This window comes from Amphiura filiformis, chromosome 4 (genome assembly GCF_039555335.1).
Source record: "Amphiura filiformis chromosome 4, Afil_fr2py, whole genome shotgun sequence".
Lineage (NCBI taxonomy): Eukaryota > Metazoa > Echinodermata > Ophiuroidea > Amphilepidida > Amphiuridae > Amphiura > Amphiura filiformis.
Window position 1 is genome coordinate 45,127,507 of NC_092631.1, and position 16,095 is coordinate 45,143,601.

The window sequence follows — 16,095 nt, forward strand, 5'->3', positions numbered from 1 at the left end:
TCTAACAATTTTAAGCGGCTTTAATCAACCCAATTGGGCAGTCACAACACCAGTTTGGTGCTGCGGGGACACAGTAATGGACGACCTAATCCTGACCATGACTTGACTCGTTGGATTCGTCTATTCCTAAAAACTATAAAAAAAATGATAATGGACGCAGTGATATGTAATGAGCCAATCCATGTCAACTCCAGGGATGTGCAACGCAGCACCTCTTCATATTTTTTTTTTTTTCTGTGTGGTGATAGATATTGATGAGAAAGTAAAATCCGGAAAATTTGAGCTTCATACTCCATTTCGTTTTCCCGTGGCATCAATTTGAAATTTAGGGGGTCAGCATAAAAATGTGTCGCAACACGAAAGATGATGTTTGGAGGTCCACAAATGTATAAATGGAACCCCCTACAACTTTAAAAAGTATGTATCCTGGGGTACTTTTTTGTGTAGAATTTAAATCTGGCATCAGAAAACTTGTAACTCAATCACTTGATATAGGGCCCTCAAAATGTAACTTCGTCCATTTGTATAATAGTTGCAAATGCACATTGACTTTGAAAATGATATTCAGCTGAAAAGTATTACCTAGGGTGACTAATACCCAGAGAAGCAGAATCGTGCCTCAGAAACATGTATCTTATCTACTGGAAAAGTTATGGGTCTCTCAAAACCTCTTTTCGTTTAGTTTTTGAGAGACCCGTAACTTCTTAAGTAGATAAGATACACTGTTTCTGAGGCCATATTCTGTTTTTTCTGGGTAAAAGTCACACCAGTTAGTACTTTTCAGCATAATATCTTTATTGCAAAGTCAAAATATGAGTGTCCCAAAACGCTACTAATTCAATGACGCGACTCAAGAGAGCAAAAAGTGGGGGTCTGGGCCAAATTTTGACAAGCCATATCTCCAAAACCGCTTGGAGTTGGGCATTCATTTTTTTCCATGTGTTCATTATGCTCATAGAGATGTGCTAGAAATGATTTTCAGCAAAATTTGATGGGATGACCACTGACCAACCAACCCATTTTTTTGATGTGGATGGAATGGTTCATATGTGAGTAGGCATTAAACCTAACTGATGTTTTTAAAGCAAAGTCATCAAGACCCCAAGCGACTATCTCTCAGAAATGTTGTCCAAGAACATATTTTCAACATACCTGAAGTTGATGATGGGGCAAAATGTCTGACACTGGTTTTCAGGGGGTCAAAATGTACAAAAAATGTACAATTGGAGTTTTGCATGGGTAATATCTCAGCTAAAAGTATTCTAATAGGCTCAATATGGGATAAGAGTAATGTCCTACAAAGGGCTCTGACTGGCAAAAAAATGGACAAAAACGTATTTTTACTTTTGGAGTTCTGACCCCCCAAAGTTGGTCCTGGATGGACGAAGTTGCATTTTGAGGGCCATATATCTTTTTAAGTAAAGGAGTAACAAGTTTGCTGATTTGGATTCCTTTTATACATTTATGGACCTCCAAACATCGTCTTTCGCGTTGCGACACATTTTTTACGCTGACCCCCCTTAAGGCGTGGGGTATAGGCGAACTTGAAGTATAGGTATCTGGAGAGAGGAAGCAACGAGTTACCCCCAAATCACAGTCAGGTAGTGACTGGGCCGCCGAGTGCGAATATGTATTTATTTGGGAAGGTTCGTGTTTGTTTTAAATTTTTGGGCGTTTTTCCAAAATTTGATATTTTTAGTGATATTTCAAAAAAGCAACATACCAAAGACAACTCTTTGGGCACATACTTTGCTATTGCACTTCTTTTCCACATACCTACGTTACCATTCGCTTTAGTAATTTACGAATATTAGAATATTATATATGTTTTGACTGCAATTTGGCGTTTTCAATGCAATTTAAACTTATCATGAAATTAAGAAAAATATCTGCTCACGCTTCTTTTATAATTTTTACCTGATAGTTGATTTTTGCAGGCAATAAAATGCAGATTGGCTCACGATAGATGTCGTATTCCTCTATGTGGGTCACTTGATAATAAAATTACTTTGAATTCCTTGTCCGTCTGGAAACCGGGTTTCGGACTAAATTATGGAAGAGCTCTAGTCTTCGGCGCCGTATCAAATCTCATAAAAAGGCCACGACTGGCGAGTATGTATTTATGTTTCCCGCACGAAAGCTTGCGACTACTTCTATACTCTACTTCTTTGGAAACGTTAACCTTTGACCATTCTTTGTATAATGCCCTGCTATGACCTTGAGTGTACACTTGTTTGGGTACTGTTAAAGCATCGACTTTAGTACCTGGTCAGAAGATAATCCTAGAGGGATATATTATAGTTTAACTATTGAGTGAACATAGTGAAAGACCCATTATTGATTAGGCTCGGATATTAAAAGCACAGGTCCTAATCCCGTGTATAGTACTTAGAAAATTATAAATAATAGAATAATAGAATTTTGTACCTAAAATAATACCTGCGTTCTGCATGCATTATGTATTTACTTCTCTTTAGGCCTATGCCTATTTATTTATTTGTTTATTTACTGACTAGTTTGGTAGATTAGTAAGTAATTTATAATATTCCATGATTCATTGGTTTATTATTGATTGTTGATAACTTGAAAACTTGATTGATTGATAGCCATTTCACACATATTCCTAGTTTATAGGCCCTTTTAATTTTGAATTGCATTGTACATTAGACAAATATGGCTATAATAAGTATTGATTTATTCTATTCAGCAATATCAAGGATTACTTTCAAACATCTCGCAGCTAATAGTTACTTGGCTCAGTGGTATGCACTGAGTTTTACAAACGGGAGGTCCCGGGTTCGATTCCCAGCTCTGCCTGGTTTTTTTTTTTAAGGCTGAAAAAAAAGCGATTTCTGAAATGCAAACTTTTTGGCGCGCGATCTGAGCTGGTCCTTTTCTGATGGCTGTTACTCTTTACAGGCACACCCTCTCTGGAATCAAAACCGGGTTCACGCTCATTACACCTCCCTTAATTTCAAATTGATGCCACGGGAAAACGAAATGGAGTATGAAGCTCAAATTTTCAGGATTTTACTTTCTCATCAATATCTACCACCACACAGAATAAGAAAAATTGAAGAGGTGCTGCGGTGCACATCCCTGGAGTTGACATGGATTGGCTCTAATGTTATTAAGATTAATTAGTATGAATGACCAGTATAAAATTGTACAGGGGCTAGCTGGTTGTCAGTGCCACGGCGAAACACTCCCTGTTTCCATCAGGACACGTACTCGAACATACGGCACTGAGTGCAGTGTTGTTTCGGAAAGCCTGACCAGAATGCAATTCACGCGTACCAACTTATTGGCTTGCGAATTATGCTGATTATTCAAATTTACGCTGAAAATGTTCCCGTTTTCTCACATAGATGCATAAAGGGATAAAACCGATAGGATTACCCCCTCCCCCCTTAATACGATGAATGCCCTTCTGATATCAAATAATTTTTGCGTTATAATACAATTTTCATTGCAATTGGAGCATTTTGAAACTTTTAACTCGTAAATATGTTTTGAAAAAATCAAAAAGTCTAAACTTATCCGCCGTGAAAAAAGAAAACAAAAACATTGAATCTATTATTATGCTTCCGAGCGCAGTTACTCCGACATTGGATGTTCTGCGCCCGCGCGCGCAGACGCAGAACATCCACTACCGGAGGTTCTGCGGAGGAGCGCAGGAGCTCCACTGGTGGATCACTCATCTCCTCGGCGCAGTTTTGTTGTTGTTGTTGTTGTTGTTCTCGGTGGATTTTTTCTTTCTCTATGTGTTTTTCTTTTCTCGGTGGAATTTTACATTTGCAAGTGTATTTTTTTCCTCGGTGGAATATAGTCCACTCTGCCGTTATTATAATAAGAAAATTTATTATTTCGTTTCCGAGCGCAGTGGATGTTCTGCGCCCCCGAGCGCAGACGCAGAACATCCACTACCGGAGGTTCTGCGGAGGAGCGCAGGAGCTCCACTGGTGGATCACTCATATCCTCGGCGCAGTTTTGTTGTTGTTGTTGTTGTTGTTGTTCTCGGTGGATTTTTTCTTTCTCTATGTGTTTTTCTTTTCTCGGTGGAATTTTACATTTGCAAGTGTATTTTTTTCCTCGGTGGAATATAGTCCACTCTGGCGTGCCATAGAATCGCCCTAGCAACTTGCTTACTGTGAGTGTCCTTTTTTAATATGCAACACCTTGACCCAGCCATGGACTCGGTAGAACAAATATAATGCTGTGTACACAAGACTTACACAGTGTGCTGGATGTGTATGAATCACAAAACGTGTGATCGAACAAATATAATACAACACGTGATGATCAAACAAATATATGCTGGGTATGACCAGGTTATGACTCGGCATACTTGTATATTAAACATGTACGAATGTAATAGGGGCCTCTCACTTATACAGCAAGCATACCGTAATAAACTGTCTACATGCAGCCCAACGCCGCGCTGTCACTTCCAGGTGCGAAATATTAATAGGCGCCGTATAGTTGGTAACTTAAAACAGGGTAAGTTTTAGTTGTCTTCGATATTAAGAACTGATATTAAAGAATGCCTGCTCTCAATGCCAGGCAAATATACTACAGATGGCGATTCACCTACCAAATTTCCGATAATAATTTTTTTTCTTAAAAAGTAAAATTCGCAACTTAACAAATTGAGAGTAAAAAAAAAGTATTAACCACTGCCTAAAAAATGCATCTGGGATTTAGACTGCCTTGTCTAGGGTTTGCATCCCTTATATGGGGTTAGGGCACATTATAATGGGGCTTAGATGCCTTATCTGGGGTTTAGACTGTGTTATCCTAGGTTTATGTCCCTCATCTGAGGTTAAGGCGCCTTATCTGGGTTTAGATGCCTTATCTGGGGTTTACATTCCGTATCTAGGGTTAAGGCACCTTAACTGGGGTTTAGACTGCCTTATCTGGGGTTCACATCTCTTATCTGGGGTTAAGGCGGCTTATCTGGGGTTTAGACTGCCTTTTTCTGGACTTTACCCTTATCTAGAGTTATGTGGGGTTTATATGCCTTATCTGGGGTTTACGTTCCTTATCTGGGGTTACGGTGCCTTATATGGGGTTTAGATGCCTTATTTGGGGGTTTATACTGCGTTGTGCTAAGGTTAAGGTATCTTAGCCCCAGGTAAGGAACGTAAACCCCGGATAAGGCAGTCTAAACTACAGATAAGGGGTGTAAACCTCAGATAAGGCGGGAATGACACACTTATATGCTTCCATATCCTTGACCATTTTAGAATTAGCCAAAAAAATCATGATCCTGGGAGTTCCCATTCAAAACTTACGTTTTCGCTCTACCGAATGGGGGGGGGGGGCATCTTGGATTTCTGGGCAAACAATATGCCATAACGTCAAAGTAATGTCAGATTCAGAATCCTTGGGGTGGATTTACCCAAAAAAGTGTCTTTGTACACGATTTTAAGTGCTCTGGCCCCAAACTTATTATTTCAAGATGGCGCCGGCGGCCGCCATCTTGGATTTCTGGCTAAAATTGATGTGGTAAATGTCAAAGTAATGTCAGATTTGAAATCCTTGTGGTCGACTTATCCGAAAAAGTGTCTTTGTACACGATTTTGGGTGCTCTGGTTCAAAACTAAATTTTTCAAGATGGTGCCGGCGGCCATCTTCCATTTCTGGGTGAAAATGATGTCGCAATGTCAAACTGATGTCAGAATCGGAATCCTTGTGCTCGACATACACGAAAAAGTGTCTTTGTACATGATTATAGGTGCTCTGGTTCAAAACTTAATTTTTCAAAATGGCGGCGGCGGCCATTTTGGATTTTGGCCTCTTGCGAAAAATGCCGGGATTTTCGCGAGGGACGGGGCGATTTTTTTCTAAATAGTCCATAGAAGTCAACTCAATCAAATCAAACCTTACTAGCCAGAGGATGGTCACGGAATTGAGGTTTTTGACTTAACTAAAAAGATTATCGTTGAACTCGGCTTTATTACTCCTATGTAGCTCCAATAAAGCTGCATTTGGAGGTTATGTGTTTATTTTTCAAGGAAATCTCACACCCAAAAGAAGAATATCATATCTTTCCCCGATCATAAATCCGTTGAGTAAAATACCAAAATAAGCAACGGCTTTTCTAGGCACTTATAAGGCTGCCCTTTGAAGGATATATGTTATTTTTCCAGGAGGACTTCTCGGACTCTTTTTGGACTAATGACCCTTCTTATTACCTAGCTGGGGGTTTTTCAACCCCCCGAGCTAGGTACTGTTTTGCTATCCGATTCTTCTTTCTTTCTTCTTCTTCTGGCAACAAACTTCAAAATGCTTCTCCTCCTACATGTTATACTCTACAATTACGTAACTTGCACATATGTATCGCCTATATCCAGTGCCTACAAAATGTATATGGTGCAAACAGAATTGGGATCAAAGGTCATTAAAGGGGCATTTTTGGTATATAACCAAATATCTTCAAAATGCTTCTTCTGCCACATATTACATAGCACAATGACGTTACTTACACATGTGCATCGGCTTTCCCCAGTGCCCATACCTTACACACAGAATTGGGGTCAAAGGTCATTAAGGGGGCATTTCCAGTATATAACCAAATACCTTCAAAATGCTTCTTCTGCCACATATTGTATAGTACAATGATGTCATTTGCATATATGCATCGGCTATACCACACGCCTATAACTTGCATACAGAATTGGGGTCAAAGGTCATTAAAGGGGTAAAATCTTAAAATTGCATTATCTGGCATTATAAGGGTAGGGGCTCAAACTCAGGAACAACAAATCACATGACCAGTGGAACATTTTTCAGGGGTCAGGTCAAAGGTCATGCAGAGGTCAAATTTTAGAAATGCATTTCCTGGACATCTGTATGGGGTACGGGGCTCAAATTTGATGACAACAAACTTCAGGGGAACATTTTGGAATACTTTGCTGGGGTCATGCCAAAGGTTATCTGGGGTCGAATCTTATAATTTCATTTTCTGGATATCTGTAGGGGGTATGGGGCTCAAACTCATGGACAACAAATCTCATGACCAGGGGAACATTTTGCAGGGGTCGGGGCAAAGGTCATCCAGAGGTCAAATCTTAGAAATTAATTTTCTGGACATCTGTAAGGGTAAACTTGGTGACAACAAATATATCAGATACCTCCACAACACCAACACACCCCAGCTAGGTTTGTGGTCTACACCATTTGCCACTAGTCTTATGCTGTTACCATATTGGAGGGTGCCTATAACGTAACGCGCCTGTCGTAACTTTTTTAATACATTGTTCTCTTATATAAAATTCACCATAGATCACAATGTCTGCCCAAATAGTGGTCATTACTGGATGCTCAAAAGGGATTGGTCAAGGTATTGCTTTGAACCTTGCTAAAGACCCACAGAGGAGATTTAAGGTGTATGCTACGATGAGAAACATCGCCACTAATCAGGAAGATACCAAAACAAAAGCGGGAAGTTATTACAATGATACACTATTCATACGGGAACTTGATGTGACAAAACAAGACACCATCGACAAGACAATAAAGGGCATTATTGAAGGAGAAGGAACTATTGATGTACTGGGTAAGTTTTAGGAAAGCTCAACCATCATCCACTATACCAGGAGAGTTTTGTGCCAGCCAGTTTATGACCGAACGGCATTCTATACTTTGATTTAGTTGTCTGCTGTTTCACTTACCATCAAAATTGCTGTGCGCTCCATACTGCAGTTACTGTCCACAGTGCTCTTACCATTGACGCGTAACCTCTACAAATAGTGTATGATAGAAGTATGGGTAATTGCCTAGTTAATATCGCTGTGTGGAAAAATAACCGGCCAATATTAAAAGTACTCTTCTGAAATTCTAGAAAATATAGTTTTGTAACATGTGCTAAATTTTTAGCTAATTTAGGTGTTTGGAAATATTCGCACTTTGGTGTATTAGGAAGGATATGTAAACGACAGATAACACCAAAAAATATGAAGAAATTATTTCCAAACCGTGTTACGGCCCACAGCCATTATGTTTCTCATTTTCAAGAATGTGATTAACAATATGCACAGTATTGTCTCATTTCGTGAACAAAGGCCACACAGTAATTGTTACCTTGCGTTTGCTTTATAATCGTTCACCCAACTGAAACTATAATACCAGCTCATTGCTCATCACACAGGTAAAACAGACACATGTGTGTGTGGATTTAACCAGAGAAGATCTGATGTAACATAGTTGAGCTGTTTTCAATGAGTGTTATCTTGGTTTAATAGCTTTTAATGGGGTTTAAGTCCTGCAAAGGTCGTGGTGAATTCTACTGTAGACATGACTGCATCATGCTGCGACTTAGTTCCAACAATGAATGTTGGTGGGTGGAAGGGGTCATAAAACTTTTCAACGCGAGATAAAGGGGTCGCTCCTGTCACCGACATATTCATTACCCCTAAGTTTATAACCAAAATAGAAAGTCTTGCGTTGATCTTGCATTATTAAGGTAAAATATTTATATTTTAGGAATATAATTAATCTGATTCTTTTGCCACAACATATCGACATGTTAGGGTATAAGGAATAATGTGCAGTACATAATGCAGCATGACATTATGACCTACAAACACTACACAAAAGTATCCCAATATCGTTGATCTCAATATCCTGTCGATTACAAAGTGTTCTTTGCTGAAATAACTAATTAGGCTAATGGACGGTGTTACATGTGGTGACATCATGCGCCTACTCTAGAGCTTACAACGGCGGAAAAGACCGAAGTCCGTTTAAATGCAAAGACGAAGAAACATTAGTCCATTAATGTCTTGGTGCCTTAACAATGGTCCCAAAATAATTTAATTAAAGTATCAAGAAAAGGGTGGAGAATAATTTATGAAGGTGTTGGATGGAAGAAATTTCCAGCATTAGAAGTCAAAGTTCATTCATAGTCTTGAGGACCCCGCAAGAAAGGCAGACCACGTGACTAGCCCATATACTATTGCAATTAAAATTCCCGAGTCATCCAACCCTTGCCAGACGTCAGCCATCTTGGACTTTTATTTTTGTCCAATCACCACTTCTTCTTCCTTAACCATTTTCCTGATACTTTCCAATAATTAAAATAAGTATTATAAACCCTAATCATTACCCTATAACCATCAGCTTCAGCCTATAAGGGCTGTGCAATAATTATGAGCCCTGGAGCGAGAGTAAAATAGGAGGGGAAAGACTTTTTCGGCCAGCCTTAGGGGTAGGGGAAGCAATCACTTTTTGGCAAGCCGAGAAAACAGAACGGAAACGGTTAAATATATCCCATTTAAGGCTTACCAATCGGAAACACAAACATTTGGAATGTGCAAATAGTGGGGGGGTGACATATATTTTTTCAGCAGGCCGAGAGGGGGGAGTATTTTTTGGCTGGCCGAGAGGGGGAAGCAATTTTAGACATGCCGTTTGGAATTTTACCCCGAGGTTCATAATTATTGAGCCCCTAAACTAAGCCCTAATCCTAACCCGTATCATTATTTCTTTAGTAAACAATGCCGGAATAGAAAATCCAGCTTGGTGGCAAACTGCACCTATGAAAACATTCTATGACGTCATGGAGGTCAACTACTTTGGATGCGTCAGAATGACTAAAGCTGTAGCACCAATTATGAAAACTCAACGACGTGGCAAGATTATTCAGATATCAAGTGTGTTGGGATTTAAAGGTATGACAATAACTAAGAGCAGGGAAAGGACAGCAAAGACGGCAATTGGGGCACATGCTAAGCCATGCACGCAAACCAGAATTTTGTCCATTATCATAATTATCTGCATATAACCATATTTGCACAGTTTCCACCTCGATGCACCTGATCACACAAATTCGTCCAAGCTAGCAGTGAATTGTCTCCACCGTCTTTCATTACACTACACGGCTGATTGTATAGCATCCTAAGAGCTATGTGAGCTTGTAGCTGGAAAATAAGCCTCTGTGATTGGTTTTTCTCAAAACCTCAAGTGTTCCTTCATCTAATCAGATTTGTTTATATCGAAGGAAAGCTAACACTTAAACCTAAAAACTCTTTTTCTCATTAGGTTAGCAGATAACGCAATTCAATGTTTATGGCAAGGCGAATGTGCTAAATTTAATGTGCAATAATTATGAGCCCTGGAGCGAGAGTAAAATAGGAGGGGAAAGACTTTTTCGGCCAGCCTTAGGGGTAGGGGAAGCAATCACTTTTTGGCAAGCCGAGAAAACAGAACGGAAACGGTTAAATATATCCCATTTAAGGCTTACCAATCGGAAACACAAACATTTGGAATGTGAAAATGGTGGGGGGGGGTGACATATATTTTTCAGCAGGCCGAGAGGGGGAGCTGTGCATATCAATGTGTAAGCGCTCTTTAGCAAAGTCACAGTCAAGTTCATCGAAGCCGAGTCCGGTCCGAGTCCAGTCCAATTAAATCCATGTAAAATGTGAAATGATTATCTAAAAATGTCAAGATAGATCTCAAATTTGTTGACTTTACTTATTTGGCCATTTTACAAATTAATTGGGGCTGTCAAATCTGTGAGCTGCCATATATCCTACATATCCACCAAATCATTTAGATTTATCTGTCACTTAGTAGAATCATATTATTGTTATCATTAATGAAATAATTGATCATTAATTAAATGCAAATTTTATTAAATATTTGGACAACATAAAAATATCTAAGAATTCTTTCATGGAACCTTTCAATCCAATCTTGAAATTGAGAAACATGCACCCTGGACCACATACATCTCTATTCAGTAAATTGTAATATGGCTGTAGGGTGCTTATTTGTGTGGGACAATTTTGAAAAGATGTTTAGAATTAAAGGTGAATTTCTGTTATTATTATTATTATGACGATGATGATAACGAGAATGATAACGATGATGATGATGATGATGTTATTTTTCTATATTATATGAATACATTGCAATTCATTTACATGTATGCTGCATGCAGCCTAGTGACACTTCTCTAGTCCCTGGGTGCAAGTTCATTGTGCATTTACATGTAGTGTGATACACACACACACCCACACAGATAGCCCCACATGACTGCTGTGAGTGCTGTCTGATACAGGTGGTCTGATACATGTAGTACTAGTTTTACCATCAGGAGTTACCTGTCCATGGGTATGGGACATTGAAGAGGAGTGTGTACGGTTGGTTGGTTGAGTTGGGGTGAGTCTTTGAAATGTATAGGGAGAGCGGTGTGTGGTGTAGTGTGGTGTAGTGTAGTGATTGACTTTAATATGGCCAATGACCTTCTTTTTCTACAATTTAATCATCAAAAAGTTTGCAATTTTCTTTTTTTAGCAAATTTGTATTGTAAATTTTCAAATTAGAAACAAAATATAAAGTTTTGCTCCATTTTTGGGAAATAATGACCATTTTTTTCAAAATGTTATACCAAATGACCCCTTCTTTCACAATTATTGTACACCCAATTATCCATATTTTCATTTTCATTTAGTTATACCCAAATTACCCATTTTTATACAAATAGGCTACTACTAAGCAATGCCAGTAGACAGACACCTGTCACATCATAATTTGAATGACCTCACCCCCCCCACACACACACGGGCCTGACCGAGCCCGGACTCGCATCTTATTTTTGTTGGACTCGGACTTGGCTCGGACTCGGCACCCCTGGACTTGGACTCGAGTCCGGACTCGGACACAAAAGGACTCGGACTTGGCTCGGACTCGGCTACATGTGGAGTCGGCTCGGACTCGGACAAGCTGGACTCGGGTACAAGTCTGGTTATAGCCATATTGTCATTACTGCTGAGGACGGTAATAGGTAATATTATTTTTGTGGTTATAATATTTCTGCTGCTTGCTCCCTTTCTTTCAGCTATACCGATTTCTGCGGAATACTAATTAATTGGGGCTGTCAAATCTGTGAGCTGCCATATATCCTACATATCCACCAAATCATTTAGATTTATCTGTCACTTAGTAGAATCATATTATTGTTATCATTAATGAAATAATTGATCATTAATTAAATGCAAATTTTATTAAATATTTGGACAACATAAAAATATCTAAGAATTCTTTCATGGAACCTTTCAATCCAATCTTGAAATTGAGAAACATGCACCCTGGACCACATACATCTCTATTCAGTAAATTGTAATATGGCTGTAGGGTGCTTATTTGTGTGGGACAATTTTGAAAAGATGTTTAGAATTAAAGGTGAATTTCTGTTATTATTATTATTATGACGATGATGATAACGAGAATGATAACGATGATGATGATGATGATGATGTTATTTTTCTATATTATATGAATACATTGCAATTCATTTACATGTATGCTGCATGCAGCCTAGTGACACTTCTCTAGTCCCTGGGTGCAAGTTCATTGTGCATTTACATGTAGTGTGATACACACACACACCCACACAGATAGCCCCACATGACTGCTGTGAGTGCTGTCTGATACAGGTGGTCTGATACATGTAGTACTAGTTTTACCATCAGGAGTTACCTGTCCATGGGTATGGGACATTGAAGAGGAGTGTGTACGGTTGGTTGGTTGAGTTGGGGTGAGTCTTTGAAATGTATAGGGAGAGCGGTGTGTGGTGTAGTGTGGTGTAGTGTAGTGATTGACTTTAATATGGCCAATGACCTTCTTTTTCTACAATTTAATCATCAAAAAGTTTGCAATTTTCTTTTTTAGCAAATTTGTATTGTAAATTTTCAAATTAGAAACAAAATATAAAGTTTTGCTCCATTTTTGGGAAATAATGACCATTTTTTTCAAAATGTTATACCAAATGACCCCTTCTTTCACAATTATTGTACACCCAATTATCCATATTTTCATTTAGTTATACCCAAATTACCCATTTTTATACAAATAGGCTACTACTAAGCAATGCCAGTAGACAGACACCTGTCACATCATAATTTGAATGACCTCACCCCCCCCCCCACACACACACACACACACACGGGCCTGACTGAGCCCGGACTCGCATCTTATTTTTGTTGGACTCGGACTTGGCGCGGACTCGGCACACCTGGACTTGGACTCGAGTCCGGACTCGGACACAAAAGGACTCGGACTTGGCTCGGACTCGGCTACATGTGGACTCGGCTCGGACTCGGACAAGCTGGACTCGGGTACAAGTCTGGTTATAGCCATATTGTCATTACTGCTGAGGACGGTAATAGGTAATATTATTTTTGTGGTTATAATATTTCTGCTGCTTGCTCCCTTTCTTTCAGCTATACCGATTTCTGCGGAATACATACCTTCCAAGTTTGCTTTAGAGGGATTCAGTGAATCAATTGCTCCACCACTTCGAAAATTCAACGTATGGTAAATCATTGTTTAAATTTACATTCAGTTATTCACGTAAGCGAATAAATGTTGTCGGAAATTATTACTATTACAATAGATATTGGTATATAATGTACTTGTGTAAGGGGTTACTTAGCCTGCCCAATCAATGTAGTTATAACAAGCAACACAGGTGTTGGCCCTGATCATTTATTCGTATATCCGCCATTTTGGATTTTTGCCATTTTGTGCATTTTGAAACCAAATTTTTTAAAGTCCCCAATTAATCTGTATGCAATTACCTATCATGTGAGACATGTTCATGGCTTGGCTTCGATTTAGTTTTCTTCTTCTGACAATTTTCACTTTACAGCCGCCATCTTGGATTTTGAGCTGAATGTTCATAAAGTTTCAAGTTTTACCGGATTTTTAAGCCGAAGGCGATTTTTTCTTCAAATTTTGAAGTCGCCAAGTAATCCTTGTACAATTATCGTTCATATAGTACATGCAAATTGGTTGGCTTCGACTTAGTTATCTTTTTTTTTGGAACTTTTTTGAACAAGTGATCGAGCGGTCTATGTACATTAACCCCTGTGGCAAATTTGAAGTTCTTAAAATAGACTGGTTCTTTTTTGGAAATATGTACTTAAAGGGCATACCTTTTGCAAAAACAAGTTAAACTCCATTCGATGAGAATAATTATTACACTCGTCACCTGAAAAAAAGATAAATAGTGTTGGTAAAATGAGGCCTCGTGCGGGTTCTTCCCCATTTCGAAGCAAAATTGATTTTTAAGGCAGTGGGCTGAATGACGTAAGTAAATGAAGAGGACACTACAGGCGCTAGAGTGGGGTAATCCCGAACATCTTTCATTTAAGCATATTACTACACATTAAAACAACGTAAGACAGACTAAACCATACCAATATCAAGCGTGGGTTATACTTTAATTATAAGCACGTTCTCATTAACTAAACCTGAATTAATTAAAAGATGATGAAACAAAGAAAAAATGGCGTCGTTCGGGATTACACTCCGCGATATGGGGTAGTCCCGAACGGTATTAGAAAGCTCATTGTTATAAAGTGTTATAAAGTGTAAAAAAATTATTATAACTTTTAATTAATTTCTAGAACCTCTGTGCAAGATTAGTTCATATCCAGCTCATGATACATACAGGGTGTCCGCGAAAAAATACCGTGCGAATGAATTGGGCCGTAAGACATAAGAATCCCAAAATCTAAACATCACCGTGTAGCGCATTTTATGCTACATCAAATAGGTCAGTTTTATTGGAATCGGTTGACTGATTGCGAAGAAATGAGCGATTACATAACACATGTGTCAATTCACTTCATTCCAAGTTTAAAAGAAAGATCACTCAACACAATGCGCACTATAGCATCAAGTCAACCAAATCAATTCGGTTAATTCGAGTATGCGGAATACAAATATTCTGTCTGCCAAGCTATAACCCCAAACCATCTACATGCTTATATAGAGGGCAAAAATTATCCACATTCACTAAAAAACATCTTAAATTATTCGTCTAGGTCTAAGGTTCACAAAAAGGAACATTTTTGCGCGTAGAAGATATAGTTATCAAGTTATGAGGTTCAACAGGTCCAAGGTCAATTTGCATGTTATGCAGGGATGAAAAATTAAAGTTGCTCCAATAATTTATTTTCGTAGATAAATGGATGCAAACTGTTTCTCAAGTTCAAGGATTCAGAAAAAGAATAGTTTTTGCTATCTGCGATGTTAAGTTCAGAAGATATATATAGATGATAAAAAATAAATTGCTTTACTAGACATCGCAGGTAGTGCAACTATTCTTTTTCTGAATCTTCTAAGCCAGGCGAACAATTTGCGGCAACTTTGACTTTTGACCCATACACAATAAGCAAATTGACCTGTGACATTATGTGCTCCATAACCTCTCAACTTTATGTCGTATACGCACAAACATTACATTTTTCTGATTCGCGGGGCCAAACGCACTTTTTGTCATGTTTAAAAGTGTCATTGGAATATAATTAATTTTGCTCCTAGGCGATCCTATGGGTCATTTGGAGGTCACTAAAGAGTCACGTTTGATCTAAAACCAAATATCGTCAACAATTCTTATTAGCCAGAAAAGGGGGTCACTTCCAGTCAGAGACGAAATAACTTCAAAATGCATCTTCTGCCACAAGCAACATAGCTGGGTCTGACGTAATTTCCACTTTAGCACTGCCCTTTTCCTGCCAAGAATAATAAAACTATTGACTTCAATTATCATGTTCAAAAAAATACTCCACGAGTCCAATTTTAGGCAAGAGTCGGTATTTTATATTGAGCCAGCAGTTCACTAATATCAATCCTTCACCGGATCATTGCTTCTTTATACACAGGGTCTCTGTTATCGAACCAGGAGTAGTAGCGACACCCATGTCGGAGGAATTTGGTAATGATGTTAATGCCATATGGCATGCAATAATTGACAGCTGGACAGATTGTCCCGAGGAGGAAGCTACCATTACCAGGAAGATGATGACAGAAAACCCAGATATTGTACTTGGTACAGAGCTGCAAAGTATTGACGACATCGCAAAGGTGGTACAAGATGTTATATCGTCAGCCAAACCAGATTTTCGTTACCAAACTTCCGAAACCGTAAAAACAATTGCACGACACAGATTCATTGATCCGTCGGGGAATGAGATCATGAACAGTTGGTTGAAGCAGTAATGTTCAGCAGCTCATCAATAATACTAAAATGGTAGTTTCACTGGTTTCTCAGATAAGATAGTCAGAATGATTAAGGTT

The 16,095-nt window shown here is 38.8% G+C and overlaps 1 protein-coding gene across 1 annotated transcript; it reads left to right on the top strand.

Annotated features, from left to right (window-relative positions):
* Positions 1 to 4,355: 4,355 nt before the first annotated feature.
* LOC140150926 (retinol dehydrogenase 8-like) lies at positions 4,356 to 16,095 on the top strand. Its single transcript, XM_072173083.1, has 5 exons — positions 4,356 to 4,500; positions 7,288 to 7,561; positions 9,495 to 9,674; positions 13,233 to 13,326; positions 15,681 to 16,095. Exons 2-5 carry the CDS (start codon positions 7,294 to 7,296, stop codon positions 16,015 to 16,017), a joined length of 879 nt encoding a protein of 292 aa, XP_072029184.1. The 5' UTR covers positions 4,356 to 4,500; positions 7,288 to 7,293; the 3' UTR covers positions 16,018 to 16,095.